Raw genomic sequence first — 16,054 nt, forward strand, 5'->3', positions numbered from 1 at the left:
AAAGTTTCCATTTTGGCAGTAAAATAGAAACCTAGCATAGATGGAGAAGATCTCTTGTGTCCTGAAAGAGAATCATTTGCTGCAGTTTTATAGGGCCGGATCTTCAAAAGTACTTTGCTCTCATAACTTTAAGTGGGAGCTGTAGGTACTCAGCACCTTTCAAAGAAAGGCCAAAAGTGGGTGAGAGCAAAAGAAGGATTCCTATTTGTCAGGAAGATAGTTGAAGCAAAGAGGTAACATGCTGGTGTGAACACCACAAGGGTGCTACTAAGGACTCTGCTCCACTCATAATCACGTTTTCCATCATGTTTGCTTCTCTCAATAGTGGAAAGCACTAATCCCACCGCTGATAAAATAAACTGTAAAATATCATTCGATAAATAGCCATTCTGAGCAGGAGGAGACAGAAAAATAAACCACAAGAACTCAGGCTGGCCAGCAGTGGGCCGAATCTCGCGGTAGACACACTGGACGAAGCTGGAGTCGGGAAAGGGCTACTTTATTCTTCCCTTCACGAATGTTACTGAGTTTGGCCTGACAAATAATTTCTGGAGTCCATAAAGGGCTTTCAAGTAATTGGACAGTCAAAAACAGGGGAGTCACAATAGGGAAATATTTGGGAACTCTTGTCTTAGAATTACTGAAGTGACACATTTTGCATTTGGGTTCAAATTTTACTCTCAAACTTTGACTCCACTGGTAATTAAACCTGTGCATCTCAGAGCAAAATCTGGCCTAATTGTTACATATAATTCAGGAATGAAGGTGGCAAAACACATTCTTGAGAGATATAGTCAATGTTTCATACTCCTTTCTTCCACTAAAGCTTCAAGTCTCAGCAGAGTGCAGATTCTCTTCTCAACATTAGAGGGCAGTAGTCACACAAAAGCGAAGAAGTGGATGATCTTTTCTGATTTTAGCTGATCACCACAAAACAGTGTGAGCTAATTTACAGAGGTCAATGGTATTTCACAGACAAGGAATTAGTCCTTCACATTAATGTGCAGACATAAAAAAAAATGATTGTTTGAGCTTTCATGCATGTATTAGTGGGATTTAGCAGGATTCAATCTGAAGATGAAAAAACAAATTTAAATAGGAATCATTTTCTCTTCTATGCAAATGATTATCTTAGTAGTTTATTTGTGCCTATTATCCCATTATTGGACAGAAAGGGGAATAAAAGTTAAGAGCCAGACAACCAAATTTATCCCAGAGAAGTAAGCAATACAGAACTACAGTTCTAGATGTGGTTTTCTTGGGCCTCTTCCGCTCACACTGAAGCCAATGGCAAAACTCCCACTGTGATTTCGTTACAAATAGGGAGTAGGTAAGCTCCGACTACATAAAGACAGGCAGGAGCAAAGAGAGTGAACTCTCACAGTGCACAGTCCAATCCACAGAGTGTTACTGACATACTCCAAGACAGACCCCTCCCTATCCTTACATCTAGAAGTATGATGCCAGGATTAAGACTATCTGAATACTTTAGCATTAGTTTCACAAACTAACATGTTAGTGGACAGTACTTTTTTAGTTAGTTTGTTTGTTAAAACTGAACATTTGGCAACATACTCATTCTCTGTGTAATGCAAAGCAACTTCGAGGGACTGAAAAATAATAAGAAACCAGATCATTCCCTCCCAAGAAAAACACACAGAGAGGGCCCTGGGAGAGGAAATTTCTACAAGCACCTCATCATGCAAATAACCATACACACTCCCATGTCGGCAATGGGCCTCCAGCAACATCCTCCAGTTCCTGGGCAGCGTGGCTCTATTGGAGATGCACTATCAGGGACCCCCACCTGGTCACAGTCATGAGGAAAAAGATGATACAGTCCTAAATCCACCTGTTCCTGCCATCAGTCTGTCTAGTTTCCACTCTCTTCCCTGTATGAATGCTGGATCTACAGGCTCCAGGACTGTGGAAGCTTTCCTCACCCTAGTCCTTTTCCATAAGGGAGATCCAGGTGTACAAATCTGGGTGAGACAATTGTACCCAATAAAATTAAGGAGCACGCTTATTTAACTGGTATAATTGTCCTATTTGACATAGAAAACAGTCCTCCATTTTTAGAATCACAGGTAGTTCATATTCAGGACTTCTAAAGGAAATTCTGCTAAATCAAGATGGTTTGATCTTGCTTTGAAGAGTTTAATATTATACAGAATTATAATTTTTAATTAGACTTCAGAACACGATTGCCTTGGTGTCAGGATAATTCCAGCACATGCAGACATTATAAAAACAGATACACACATAACAAGACAGAGCCACTTATGACAATAGCTACTCAGATACAAGTAGACTGAGTGAAATTGTTCAACTTTGTCCAGCATAGCCATAGTTACAAGACAAAGACTCACCACAAACCTATAGGGCTTGGGCACAATGGAAACTGTGCATGAGCAAGGAAAGCAGTATCAGGCCCCAACACATAGATTCTACTTTTAGTGACTCCATTATAGAGCGGAATGTCTCCCTGGCAATTTTGTTCTCTTGCAAGTTGCTTACCCATATCAGTGATCCAGACAGCTATTTTCTCATATAAGAAATTCAGTATCATGATCATGACAAAGTTCAGGCATGATGCGGTAACTGAAGTTGCCAGCTGTGGGGTTAGTAGTCCACTGATGGGTTGTAGAGTTTGTGTATTCTCCATGATGCTGGCAAAGGCAGCATAGACTGCAAGACGGTACACTATCACAGCTATCATACTAGCTATGATCAGAGAGATCTAAGGAAAGGAGAGAGATGTAGAGTATATTTACACTACAACACAGTTGCACACACGCACTTTAAGAATGGAAATTCATAGGGTCATGCTTTAGATTTTTTTTTCTTTAGTTCTTTTGGCTATGAGTTCAGGAGCACTGAAATGCAAAGTACACAGAGAAAATACTTTTGGTGGATTATGTAACTAACATAACAGGGTATTTCATCAGAATAGAAGTTTGAAATTTAATAATTCTATTCAAAATACACATGTGGGAAGACATTGGACTGTAGACTTAGAGATGGAGAACACCTGTTAAATTATTTGTTCTGGGTCTGTACAGCATCTAGCACAATAAGGTTCTGCTCCATGACTAGGACTCCTATGTGTATGGTAATACAAATAATGTATAATAATTATAATAGTAATAGGTAGTCCATCTCCCTGCAAACTCACTATCTGTTTATATAGCTATCAAACTGACACTACATTTGATCTTAGCCAAAAAAAATTCCTCTTTTATTTTTAAGCATGATAATCATGCAGTTTTCTGTATTAGAATAGATTTTTTCAAAGATAATTGGGTTACACTGAGGAGTGAGCCCAGGTGAAAGTTGGCTCTAACCTAGCAAAACTCACCAAATCATTAGTTACTGATAGATCTTCAAGATCTTTATCTTCTCCATATAAATTAAAGCGTACTTTGCATGACAGCAGGAAACATGCAGGATAGTATTAATTGGGAGATCTAAAACAACCACTGTAATACAAGTTAACATGATAGTGAAGATCAGCTATTGTAATACATGTTAAAGTGGTGATTCAAAAAGATGCTCACCCAGAACAACACTGTAGTTCCTGAGATGCAGAACCGTACAGCCTGGCTAGTTAGAGGCAAATAAGGCTCCATCTCCTGCAACAGTCAAGCAAGCACAGCATAGTTCACAATCCACATACATATTTGGACCCCAAGCAGCACACAATGCCTGGAACAGCTGTGTGAAAGCAAACATCCTATGAAAATCATTTTAACCCCTTTTATTCTGAAGAATGTATGTTGCATGGTTTGCGTGTGGTAGCAAAGAAATCAGAAGTGAAGAGGCCAATAAACAGTATCAGTAATAAAGCCAATAACCAGGATAATAACCAATAGGTTAAACAAAATCAGTCACAGTGCCTGAAGGACGATTGTGTTTGCTTCCTCCAATTAACAATATTTGATTTTGAGAACAAGAGAGAATTACTGCTTTAGTTCCAAGTCAGTTGTAATACAGCTCTGGCTTCAAAATTTCATGACTATTTTCAGTGTTTTTCAAGTCAAGGTTTCTTACAATAAATGTTTACTTAGATGTACTAAGTTGTTCCACACAGCCACAAAGCATTTTACTCCACTTCTTCAAATCCTTTTTTTCAGTTGAAGAAATGGTTAAGTTTATTAGTTGCCAATCTAACTGCACTATCATGCAGCTATATCTTACCCAAAAGATTATTCCCATATAGCACAAGAACAGTTTCCCATTTTCATGTAAAGTCCTCTTTTTAGCAACCATTTCTAACTCCTAAAATATCAGATCAGATGGATTAACAAGGGCTAATACCAAGGGCAGAGAAATTAGTACAGCACATATGATCTGTTAATTATGTTACTTACGCATGGTCACTGAAAAAGTTATACAGGTCAAAGGTGTGAAAAAATCACAGCTACATTGATTAAGGGTCTGAAAAAACCACAGCCCTGACTGACATCGCTAGGCCAACAAATCCCCAATGTAGACACAGGTCTATTGATGGAAGACAGCTCCCACTGACATAGATAATTTCAATCAGGGAGGTGGTGTTTCTACACTTACAGAAAGAAACATTCCATGGTATAGGCTGCATCTACAGTACAAAGCTATCCCGCTGGTATAGAATCATACGGTTAGAAGAGATCACAAGGGTCATCTAATCATATAGTCTCCATAGCGTGGAACTCTCTAGGACAGGGGTGGGCAAACTCTTTGGCCCTAGGGCCACATCTGGGTTTGGAAATTGTATGGCAGGCCATGAATGCTCACAAAATTGGGGGTTTGGGTGCCGGAGGGGATGAGGGCTCCAGCTGGGGGTGCGGGCTCTGGGGTGGAGCCAGAAACAAAGAGTTCAGGGTTCAGGAGGGGCTCCGGGCTAGGGCAGGGGGTTGGAGTGTGGGGGCTCCAGCTAGGGGTGCAGGCTCTGGGGTGGGGCTGGGGATGAGGGGTTGGGGGTGCAGGAGGGTGCTCTAGGCTGAGACCGAGGGGTTTGGCGGGTAGGAGGGGGATCAGGGCTGGGGGTTGGAGTGCGGGAGGGGGTCAGGGGGTGCAGGCTCCGGAGGGCTCTTATCTCAAGCAGCTCCCGGAAGCAGCAGCACATCCCCCCTCCGGCACATACTCGGAGTGCAGCCAGGCAGCTCTGCGTGCTGCCCCATCCACAGGTGCCGCCCCTGCAGCTCCTATTGGCCACGGTTCCAGGCCAATAGGAGCTGCGGGGGCAGCGCTTGGGGCGAGGGCAATGTGCAGAGCCCCCTGGCTTCCCCTGTGCATAGGAGCTGGAGGGGGGAGAGACATGACTGTCTAAAATGTACTTAAACTTTTATCAATGAATAATTCTGAGCACTCTTGCAGCTTGATTGCCATTAGTTATATTCAGTGATAATATACAATAAAAGGCTTCCTCCTTAACGGAATTATAAAAACAACTGAAGTTAATGTGAGATGTATACAAATATTCGAGGATTTATTTAGGCCCATAATATGCGGTTCAAGTATTTCTGACAAGGTATACACTATTTTGTTTTAGGAATGACTGTCTCCGAACTATTTTAGGCTATTTGACACATAGTTCGTTTCCTACTTAAGAACTGATGCTGTATAGTGACCAAGCCTTAAAATTTCTGGGCCAAATTCTCCTTCATTTGCACATATACTGAAGCCAGTGAAAGAAGAATTTGACCTGCTATGAACTAGTTGAGTATTTTCACCATCAACTATTGTGATGCTAACTCAGCAGAAATAGCAAACAAGGTGAAGATTACTTTCTCACAATGGGTAATTTCTGCATCAGTGTATCCAGTGAGGGGCAAAGACCTTGAATCATTGCAAGTAGTGATGAGAAATTGGTTTTACAATTGATGCAAAGCTAGCCTCAGTGCTCTGTAAATGCAGTGAACTGTATCTATATTACCCTTTCAGTTTGCAAAATTAATCTGTTTGAAACCAATGTCCCTTCACACTTTCAGTATCACACACTAGATAATGAAAGGAAATTAAGCTACAGTGTGGCTAACCCGTATAGTTTTCTATGGCTGAGCAATGACAGGGATTGCTACAAAAGCCTCTGAAAATCTGCAAAGATAACAAATGCTCTCTGTCATAAAGAAAAGGATCACAAGGTAACTGAGGTTTTAATGGCAACTGTCAATACATGCTCAAAGAAAAAAAAAAACAGCTGTGGATTGATTTCTTGTTCTGTCTTATGTTTCATGTTTGAGACAAGAAAATACATTGATGGCCAACTCCTGATCTCCTGTACAAAGACAAAATAAACCATTTTGCACAGGGGTCCACCATGCTTTTGGGGGCGATGGAATACTTTCTGAGTCCAGTGGCACCAGCAAAACTGCTCCAGATATTCTGCAACTATAGCTTATATGTAACTGTATAAGCATCTATGTTTGCTTCACCTTCCATGACCCAACACTGGGATTTTAGGTCAGTAGATGTACACAATCACTGCCCACTAGTCATGCCCTTAGTTCCCTGTCCAAAACCCACTATGCTTTGCCATGAACAGTGAGGCTGCAGCTCTGCAAGACACAAGAGTTATATGACTTTCCCATAGCCTTTCCTCCCTACATAGTAGAACCACAGTGGTTCTGCTGTCTTGTGGGTACTGTGGAGCTATACAAGAAGGGAAAGTATTTAGCCCTAAGCACAGACAGGGACACAGGTCAACATTATTATTAAACAGGCAGATGTTCCTTTCCAATTAGTTTGATCCAGTAGTCAAAAACAGGTACTTGCCTGAAATGTTCTTTTGATCAATCTAAAAACAAAACCTCCACAGAGCTACACCCCTGGTCTTGTGCTCTAGCAGTCATGCTGTGTGATCTTCAGAGATATTTATCTCACTGTTGGAGTGCATATCACACTGAGGCATAAAAATGACCATGGTGCCCTGGCATAAGCAGAAAAACTCTCAGTGAGAAAAAAAGATCAATGTATATTTCTCCTAAAAAGTACGGAGGCTTGAAGGGAAGGGCCATGTTGTTCATATAACAGTATGCTGTTTTAACAGCCATGGCTAAATTGAAATTTTTCTGCTGAATAATGTGTTACTTTCATGTATCTATTTGCATGACTGGTAAAAAGGAACTATTTAAAACATAGTTCCAGGGACAAAGAGTGTGACCGAAACTGTCCACTTTAAGATGACAGAGGCTATTCCAGAATGCAAGAAATCTCAATCATATATTCTAGAAACTTGCAAATTAACACCTGCTTAAAAAACTTTATAATGGAAAAACTAAAAAGCACATACTATCTAACTGCATCCCTAATTAAACTTCAGACTCATATCAAGGGCCTGCACAAGGCTTACTTCCCCAGCACTTAACACAAGCAAGTTTAGCTATCAGAGAACAAACACACCCCAACTTTTTTTGCATCTTGTTTGTGTGAGGAGTTATTTGTCTTGCACTGCATTCTGTAATGAAGACAACAAATGTGTTTTCTTTCATTTGGAAAAAGTATAGGTTTGTTTCAACTGGAAATAGAAAGGAGGGATACTTCAGTTTGTGCTGTATCATTATTTCTGTATTCAGCATTCCTTTAAGTAAACAAAAATGTCTACTGCACGGAAACCCGAAAGCCAGTATGACTTTTGCTATCTCTGTGCAGCAGACTTTTCCTCTTCTCTACCTAGTACTTTCCATTGCTTTGCAGCATTCCTTATCATGCAGACAGCAAACATCTGTTGAATGGTCATTTCTCCTTAGCTACATTGTGTGTGTGTATTGTGACAGGCTCAGGCCAGATGGCTACAGGAGAGTGAGTATCAGAAGGCAGATATATTAGTCCCAGATTAAGCAGGTCCATTTTCCCTGGGTAAGGTACCAGGGGCAGTTCCAGAACAAGAAGGAACTTGCTGGAACAAATTCAGGCAGGCAGGCTAATTAGGACACCTGGAGCCAATTAAGAACCTGCTAGAATCTATTAGGGCAGGCTGGCTAATCAGGGCACCTGAGTTTAAAAAGGACCTCACTTCAGTTTGTGGTGTGTGTGTGTGTGTGTGTGAGGAGCTGAGACGGGGTACTGCTGGAGGACTGAGGAGTATAAGCATTATCAGACACCAGGAGGAAGGTCCTATGGTGAGGATAAAGAAGGTGTTGGGAGGAGGCCATGGGGAAGTAGCCCAGAGAGTGTAGCTGTTGCACAGCTGTTCCAGGAGGCACTCTAAACAGCTGCATTCCACAGGGCCCTGGGCTGGAACCCGGAGTAGAGGGCGGACCTGGGTTCCCAACTCCTGATCAGACACAAGAGGAGTTCACCTGGACTGTGGGTTCCACCAGAGGGAAGGGTCTCTGACCTGTTCCCTGACCCACATGGTGGATCAGCAGAGACTATGGGGATTGTTCTCCTTCCCTTTTCCCATGCTGGCCAGTGATGAGGTTAGCTGAGTGAATGGCAGGTTTGAGCCACTAGCAAAAGTGGCCAAACTGAGGGCTGCCATGAACCTCTGAGGCGAGCAAATCTGCCAATAAGCGCAGGACCCACCAAGGCACAGGAGGAACTTTGTCACAATGTCTCTCTCTCTCTCTGTGCATATATATAGTCATATTACATTCATGTGAAGAGTGAAAATTTCAGTACTTACCATGCAGCTACCTGCTGCAAGAAAATAATAAATGACAAGTTATGGGGCCAGATTCTGCCCTAGTTTAAACCTGATGTGTTTCTATTGTGTTCAATGAGATTGCAGGGGGTCTGGGCTGACTGAATTTAGTCCTATAAAGTTCTATATGCCAAACTCTCTACTCCCAGACATAGGGCTTGTTGAAAAAAAATTCATCTACAAAATCATTCTGATGACATACAAGGAAAATAATTTTACCAAGTGTTTGCAACATCTTTTTGATGCTCTCTATATATCTTGGTTCTTCTATAACCATCATCACCATAATGTCGGAGTACTTATCCATTTTTCAACCAGCTGTCAGACATGACCGTAAATGAGAGAATTTCACTGACTTGAGTGGATTTACTCCAGATTGCTCCTGGTATAACAGACAGCAGAATGTGCTTCATTGCTTCGTGTAGCACAGTACCTGAAAGTCTGCTTTGCCCTCATACAAATGGTTCACTGCCACCATAGTGTCACAGATCTTTACTCAGCAATTAGATACTAGCTAGTTCCTAAGATAGAAGTATCACATTACAAAAAAGTGTTAGTATGGAATTTTAGCATAAAGTTTTATTCATTTAGGTGTCCTCTCAACAGACATCTTCACACACTGAGCATTTTTTTTAAATTACCTGAGTCACTGGATTTTTTTTTTTGTGGGTACATTTGGCTTCATATTCTGGCCTCAGCTGGAGCTGTTGCTGTTCCTCTTCAAAATCAACCAAATCCCATTCATATTTGAGTCTAGCTTGTCGCCGCTTCCAAAACTCCAAGAAAAGTGTTACTATAAGTGAAAAGTGTCAAATAAGCCCTGTTATGAAAAGTGAACTGACAGGTAGGTTCTAGATACCATCCACATTAAACAACCCTTCTCTCCTGTGTCTCACGATTGCTATTCTATTACTTCTTCTCTCAATGTGATTTGCCTGATGTTCATTCAGTGTATCAGCCACACAAGAAAGCTCACTGCCAAGAGCCGTAACATGAATTAGATATATTTATTGGTAAATTGAAGTGTAAATGTGAGTACAGCGCAGGATGACGAACTAGCAAGCCCTCATGACCACACTAGATAAGACACACACATTTTATTACAATGATTAGTTAAAACCCAAGCAGCTACACAGAACTAACAGATAAGCTGGGATATTTCAGATCAGGCTGTTGGGTACGAGAATCTATTATGGAAACATCTTTACTATAGATAAGCAGAACTGTTTTTCAGTAGAATGCTTTCCAAAGTTTTACATGAAGCATCAGATGCTCTTTTGAGGGTTCTTTTGATAAGATGGCGTTTTGAAGATACTGAGCTTTTGATGTTTCTCAGAAAGTCAAGGGAGAGCCTGGCTTAAGAACTTTCTTTTTTGAAATAGCAGTGTGTAGAGGCTTGTGTGTATATTTATATAAAAAAAAGATGAGGCCTTCTACAAACTGATCTAAAATGCTGTAAACTTCTGGTAATCTGAAATGTCTGTATCTGAGTCGGTAAGAGTTTGTGGGTTAAACACACACAAGAAAGAGAGTTTATGTTGTAGTGCTCTGTAAACCTTGGTAGAGCATTCTGGAAATACAAACTTATTTATGCCATTCAAGGGATAATGTTTAAAAGTAAGAAAGATCTTGAAGAACACAGGCTTAAAAATCTATTCATTCTGAAATTTCCTGAAAGATCCCAGTGTAAAAGATGGTGCCTAGATGCTAAGATGATAAATAGACATATGATAGACAGACCTTTGTGGGATAATGGAAACTCTGTAATATGGTTATTTCTGGTGGGCTAAGACATTTGATACATTCTTTCATGCTTTAGTCACCCAAACAGGAAAGAAGGTTCTTCATTAATTAAGGTAAAGAATAGGAAATAATAAGCATGCTCTCACAGACATTTACAAAGATGCATATGAAATTTAACAAAAGAACAAGCATCAAAGTCAATAGAATTTTGTATCTAAAATGGATATGTTAAATGGTAACAAAGACAAATACATGCTCACAGGAAGTCTCATCATAGAGAAGACAACTCAGTTAAATACATCTGCCTTCTGCATCTTCAAAATACACTCATTGTCTGATTTCTCTAGTGCAAAAGTGGGACAATGTGCGGGTCCTGGTCCTAAGGCTACCTATAATAATGCATTCTTTGAGCCTATGTACTACTTTCTGCTTGTGGCAGCCATCAATCAGAAGTAGAAGAAATTTGCTTCATAGGGTCAGAAAGAGAAACTTTATTGCAAGGATTAGGAGAAAAGAGAAAACACAGTCTGAACTGTATAAAACCTGCTGTCATGTAGGGAAGAAACTAGCGATGTGTTCACTACAAATTAGGTTATTAAAAGAAAATTAATAATTGTAACATTAAGAGTGACTTGCAGATAAACAATTCTGCAAAAAGACAGTCTTTTAATTGCATTGCAGCAGGTGTGTAGGTTGTTTAAGGCACTAGGTTATGTTTTCTGTAAAGAGCAATTCCTCCACAAGTTTAAATTATTTTTATTCTTTGATGGGGTAAATATTTCTAGATTTAAGGAAAAACAAAATGGCTTTCCCAATGTCCCTGAAAGGTTTAGTCAAGATCTCCCCATTGCTTTAATTAACTTTGTTATCAAATATACTCACCCCATATGCCCATGAAAATTGCAAAAAAAAGTGTTGCCACGTTATCAAACAAATGGGAGTACTGTAACAGAAACACACAGGGACAGGACAATTCAGTGACAGAACAGTTTTAAATAAAGCAGAACATGCCAAATAAATAATTGCAGAGTTGGATACAGACCTTTGAGGATTCACATGTGGTGTTTAGCTTCCAGTACTCACAATTCCCATCACAAAGAGGACACATGATGATCTCTCCTCCAATCGCAGTGGCACAGATTTCTTTGCTGAGGAGAAGAAGATGGTTTTACATTTTTTTCAGAAGCTCAATATGACATTTCTTTTGGAAAAAGATCAAAGCTTCACTTGTTCAAACTTAAGTGTTTTTAGCTTTGCTGATGATGTGTGAAGGTTACATCCACTGATACAACTGTAACAGGGTCAGAGAAACCTCCAGGAAAAAACCAGTTGCTCCTGGAAATGGAGTTGGTGATTCACTTGGTGCCATGATTCCCTCTGTGTCAGTACTGAATCAGTACTTCAGCATTCTGTTTGGGAGGCACTGTGCTGGATGTACAGCCTTTCAGATGAGATATAAACAAAGATTCTTTCTAATCTGGTCACTAAAGATCTCATTGCACCTTTTGTAACTTCAACTTGCTTCTTATTTTTACTTCCTGTTCTATATTGTTGTGCAGTGTTGCTGTATGATGTTAAGCAGCTTCCATTTTTTTAATCATAAGCAGCTGTATTGCAGGGCTAGGTGAAGTGACCTGTGTGTATACTTTTTAATGACCATTTAAGTCTGAATGTGCATAGGGATCTTTCAGGAAGAATGTAGGATATTATGACTATAACACAAGTCTCAAACTGGCATAATTCAGCAGAACAGGGCACACAGGTACCCATTCCTGAATGTACTTTTTAGCTACACACGTCAGAGACCAAAGCAAACTTGGAATGTCCACTACATGTGAAGTCTGATTCATCTCTGATGGGGCATGTTCTCTGCATTGCTCCTGGACATTTTGGGTAATTATTCACCATTGTTGGCCCTCTGAAGCAGGCAAAAATAGCTTTCACTACAAGATGGATCAAAACTGGAGGGTCTAAGGAAACAATGAACAGGTGATACATAAACAATCTTTATGGGAGAGAAGCTTAAGCAGGCAGAAATGGCAGTATCCTGAGGACCCTACCAGCCACAGCGTTGCCCAAATACTAGCAGAGAGAAAACCCTTTGCCAAATTAAAACAAAAATTTCAACTTCCAACTATATGTTAGATTTTACTGTACAGTGGACAGTTGTGCTCTATTTGTGCAACCCCATTTAAGCCACTGGTGGTTGTCGGGGCGTAACAGAGCAGAATTTTCCCCCCTGCTTAAAAACATTTTATGTTTGCTGCTTTTCTATAATGAGCAAAACTGCATTCTTTAGTTGGCTTTGTATTTTCAGAATAATTCTAACTTGTGATTTTTTTTGGTAAATGTTAATGCAAATTATGACTTCTACATATACAAAAAATACTGAGCATAAGCAGTTATGAAAATGTGATACTCCAAAAACACAGTATGCAACTAGACGTTTTAAAACTATAATCCTGATTTTTAACAAACTAGGTAAAGATATCTCTTTCAATGTAATTTTGGCAGTTGCACTCACCTGCTCATATTTTCATCCATTGTAAACCAACCATACAGAAAACAGATTAAGCCAACCACTGCTGCAAAGAACAGCATTTCTGTGTAGAAACCCAGCCAGGCAAAATAGATTCCAATCTTCTCTCCATAGTACTTCCTGCACACAAAGAATACAATTGGGTAGGGAAACACAGGAAGACTGCAAATCACAAAAGGCAAAACTGGCAAGACCCAAGCAAAACTAAAGACAATGGGACAACTTCTGACCTCACCTAATAGTAAATCCAATGATTTATGCTTTATAAATGAGATCTGAATCTAGCCCATAAATGAGAGTTACACATGTTGAACAAGCACAAGATGGACCTTATTTAGGGAAAAGATGAAGCTACCCCTTTTTTTCTCTTCCAGGAATACCTTGCTTAAGGAACTCTTTCCTCCACTCTCAATATAATGAAAATGCAGATTTACCTGTGTTATGCACCAAAAGGGGATAGTAGAGTATAAAATCTAACGGTTCACAATGGCTCCAAATGGATCATTTTAAAAGAACTCAATATTTATCATAACAAAAGCAACAAGGTGTGTTACTAAAGGAACAAATGGACTAAGGAGACACTGATTGAATCTCAGGCAGGTTTATGCTAGGTTTTAGGCTTAATTAGAGTTAAGTTTCAGGTTCAGATTCAATGTGCCAAAATCTCATTGACCGTTCTTGAAACATTTCTATCTTAAGCGGTGAAAGAGATCAACTGATTTTACAAAATACCTGATACTCCTCAAATTTTTTTTCTGCATCTGATGCAGATCTGGAAAATTGGCCTTTCTACATTCGGTTGGTTTGAATGGCTTTGGATCTGAAGTAAAGAGTTTTGCCTGTCTCTAATAAAACATACATTGTGTACTCTCAGAGACGTGCCTGTTTAGGCACCTGTTTTTCTTCAAACATTAGAAAGGAATAAAAAAATCCCCAGGAGGAACAAATCACAAATGAATGCAGTGAAAACCAATGAATTGTGGCCACATGCAATGAACACTTCACAGCCCATACCTTACCTAATGAGATCCAAAGGCTGCTCCTTGTAAAACCGTAAAAACCTAGCCCATTCCATATACAATGTGTATCTCTCATTGTCACAGTTTGGATCATTTGCCTTCTTCCAGTATTGGCACTGTGTGGATGTGCACAGATTAGAGGAGAGACAAAGAAACTCATCAGAAGACTAACACATTACACTAAAATATGCAAATCTGAACAGCAACACATCCTGGGTGAGTTTTAGGGCCACCTAAAATTACTTGGTGCTCAACATCATAACTCATCCCTAGCCCTTTCAACACACAATATTTTAAAACATATGTACCCACAGACCACTTGTCAACATGAAAGGCCTGCATATGTTAGACGTTAAGGAAAATTGCACTGATATAGCTATTTAGTGTAAACTCTTAATGTAGGGATGCCGCACTCTCGGAAAATGGGCCTTGCACTTCTGATTTCTTCTAGTAAATTACTGGAGTAAGTTGTACTAGTACAAGCCATGTTTTCCATTGGTATAGCCTGTCTACATTAGGAGGTTGCAGTGGTGAAGCTACATCAGTGCAAATTTTCCTGATGTAGATGAGCCCCAAACAATTCACACCTCATGAAACAAACTCAAGTCCAAATCCCTTGTAGGTCAGAATCAGGTTCTTTTGATAAATTCCATAATCAAGGGCCTTCCACTGAGAGATGCAAAGATATACACATAACACAAAGTAAAGCTATTTTCTGTTTCCTCAGAGATTGTTATACTGTGTTTATCACTGCAGTTTCTGTGGCTATAATGCAAACATCCACTAAAATAAGACTGCCACACTAATTCACTTCAATGGTAGGCTGTACTTTCACAGACTTTCCTATTGTATGACAGAATGCTAGGAAGAAGAGTTTTCTGATCATTTCAGCTTCCTATGAAATGAATAGGATGGAAGTACTGGAATGTTGTCAATTCTCCTGTTTTTATTGCATTTCTTAAAATGCATTTCTTTCCCAGCTCCTGGAGTCACATGACTATAGGTATGTCTACATTCTGAGTTGGATGTGTAATTCCCAGCTCGAGGAGAAATACCTGCACTAGATATAATTGAGCTAGTTCACTAAAAATAGAGTGTAGCTACATGGTTTAAGTGGTGGGAGCAGCTAGCTGCCCTGAGTACAATCCCATCCAAGACTCTAGGTACACACTTGGGGCAGCTAGCCCCTCTTGGGGCTCACACCTCCACAGCTATACTCTATTTGCAGTGGCAATGTCTCCTTGAGCTGGGAATCACACCTCCAGCTCTAGACATTCCCTTATTGAGAATTTCTGCTTCTGTTTTTTTTTTTTTTAAAGTCCTCATTGTTTGTTCAGAAAAAGCATGTAAATATGACCAAAGGGCACCCCGCAGGTTCAAAGATCAGAAAGTAAGTTAAAAAGAACCCCAAATATTATATTTTAAATAGCTCATGATTTTTAAGTCCATATCATTATTCTGGGAGCCTCACTCAATTTTCAAACTCTTGAGGTTGCTAATACTGGTATTGTGTGGAAAGGCATCAAAATTGTATTTTGGCACCACCGCTGTTATTGATTATTATTTGTTTCTGATGTTGCCCACAATGTAATTGCTGCTTGCCAAGCATATTAATGGCACAGGTCCTACCCTGCCAAGCTTAAAATCTGAAAACCACCAGAAAACTTCCCATTCACCCAAGTAGCTGGCATCATTCCTTTCAACAGAAGTTTCTGGTTTTCAGAGTATTTCTTTGTCAGATTTATGGTGTGACAGAAACTTATCAAAGGATTGTCAAAAAATAAACAAGTGATTTAAAATGCCACTAGGCATCATAGGTTTCAGAGTAGCAGCCATGTTAGTCTGTATCCCCAAAAAGAACAGGAGTACTTGTGGCACCTTAGAGACTAACAAATTTATTAGAGCATAAGCTTTCATGGGCTACAGCCCTCAAATAATTATTAAAAAACAAATAAGAAATTAGATTAGAGCCTCACAAAAACAATAAATTAAAAATGCTACTCGGAGGTAAACTTCCACTGTAATACACTGGTATTTAGTAGCATAGCTCCCTCCTGTTTACACTAATAGGGGCTGCAGGGCTATATGCAGGTATTCCATGTTTAAAGCATACCTTGAAGAAGTCGT

The 16,054-nt window shown here is 39.8% G+C and overlaps 1 protein-coding gene across 5 annotated transcripts in view; it reads right to left on the reverse strand.

Moving 5' to 3' along the window:
* The window catches only part of ANO5 (anoctamin 5), a 92,344-nt gene that overhangs the window by 17,182 nt on the left and 59,108 nt on the right, over window positions 1-16,054 (reverse strand). For all 5 annotated transcript variants that reach the window (XM_077818497.1, XM_077818494.1, XM_077818493.1 and 2 more), the window contains 7 exons: window positions 13,928-14,043; window positions 12,894-13,028; window positions 11,412-11,517; window positions 11,252-11,312; window positions 9,268-9,419; window positions 3,558-3,632; window positions 2,518-2,740 (listed from right to left, as the gene is read on the reverse strand). In XM_077818497.1, coding sequence (XP_077674623.1) covers window positions 2,518-2,740; window positions 3,558-3,632; window positions 9,268-9,419; window positions 11,252-11,312; window positions 11,412-11,517; window positions 12,894-13,028; window positions 13,928-14,043 — 868 coding nt within the window. The remainder of the gene's footprint in view (window positions 1-2,517; window positions 2,741-3,557; window positions 3,633-9,267; window positions 9,420-11,251; window positions 11,313-11,411; window positions 11,518-12,893; window positions 13,029-13,927; window positions 14,044-16,054) is intronic.

This window comes from Eretmochelys imbricata, chromosome 6, assembly GCF_965152235.1.
Source record: "Eretmochelys imbricata isolate rEreImb1 chromosome 6, rEreImb1.hap1, whole genome shotgun sequence".
Taxonomy (NCBI): Eukaryota; Metazoa; Chordata; order Testudines; family Cheloniidae; genus Eretmochelys; species Eretmochelys imbricata.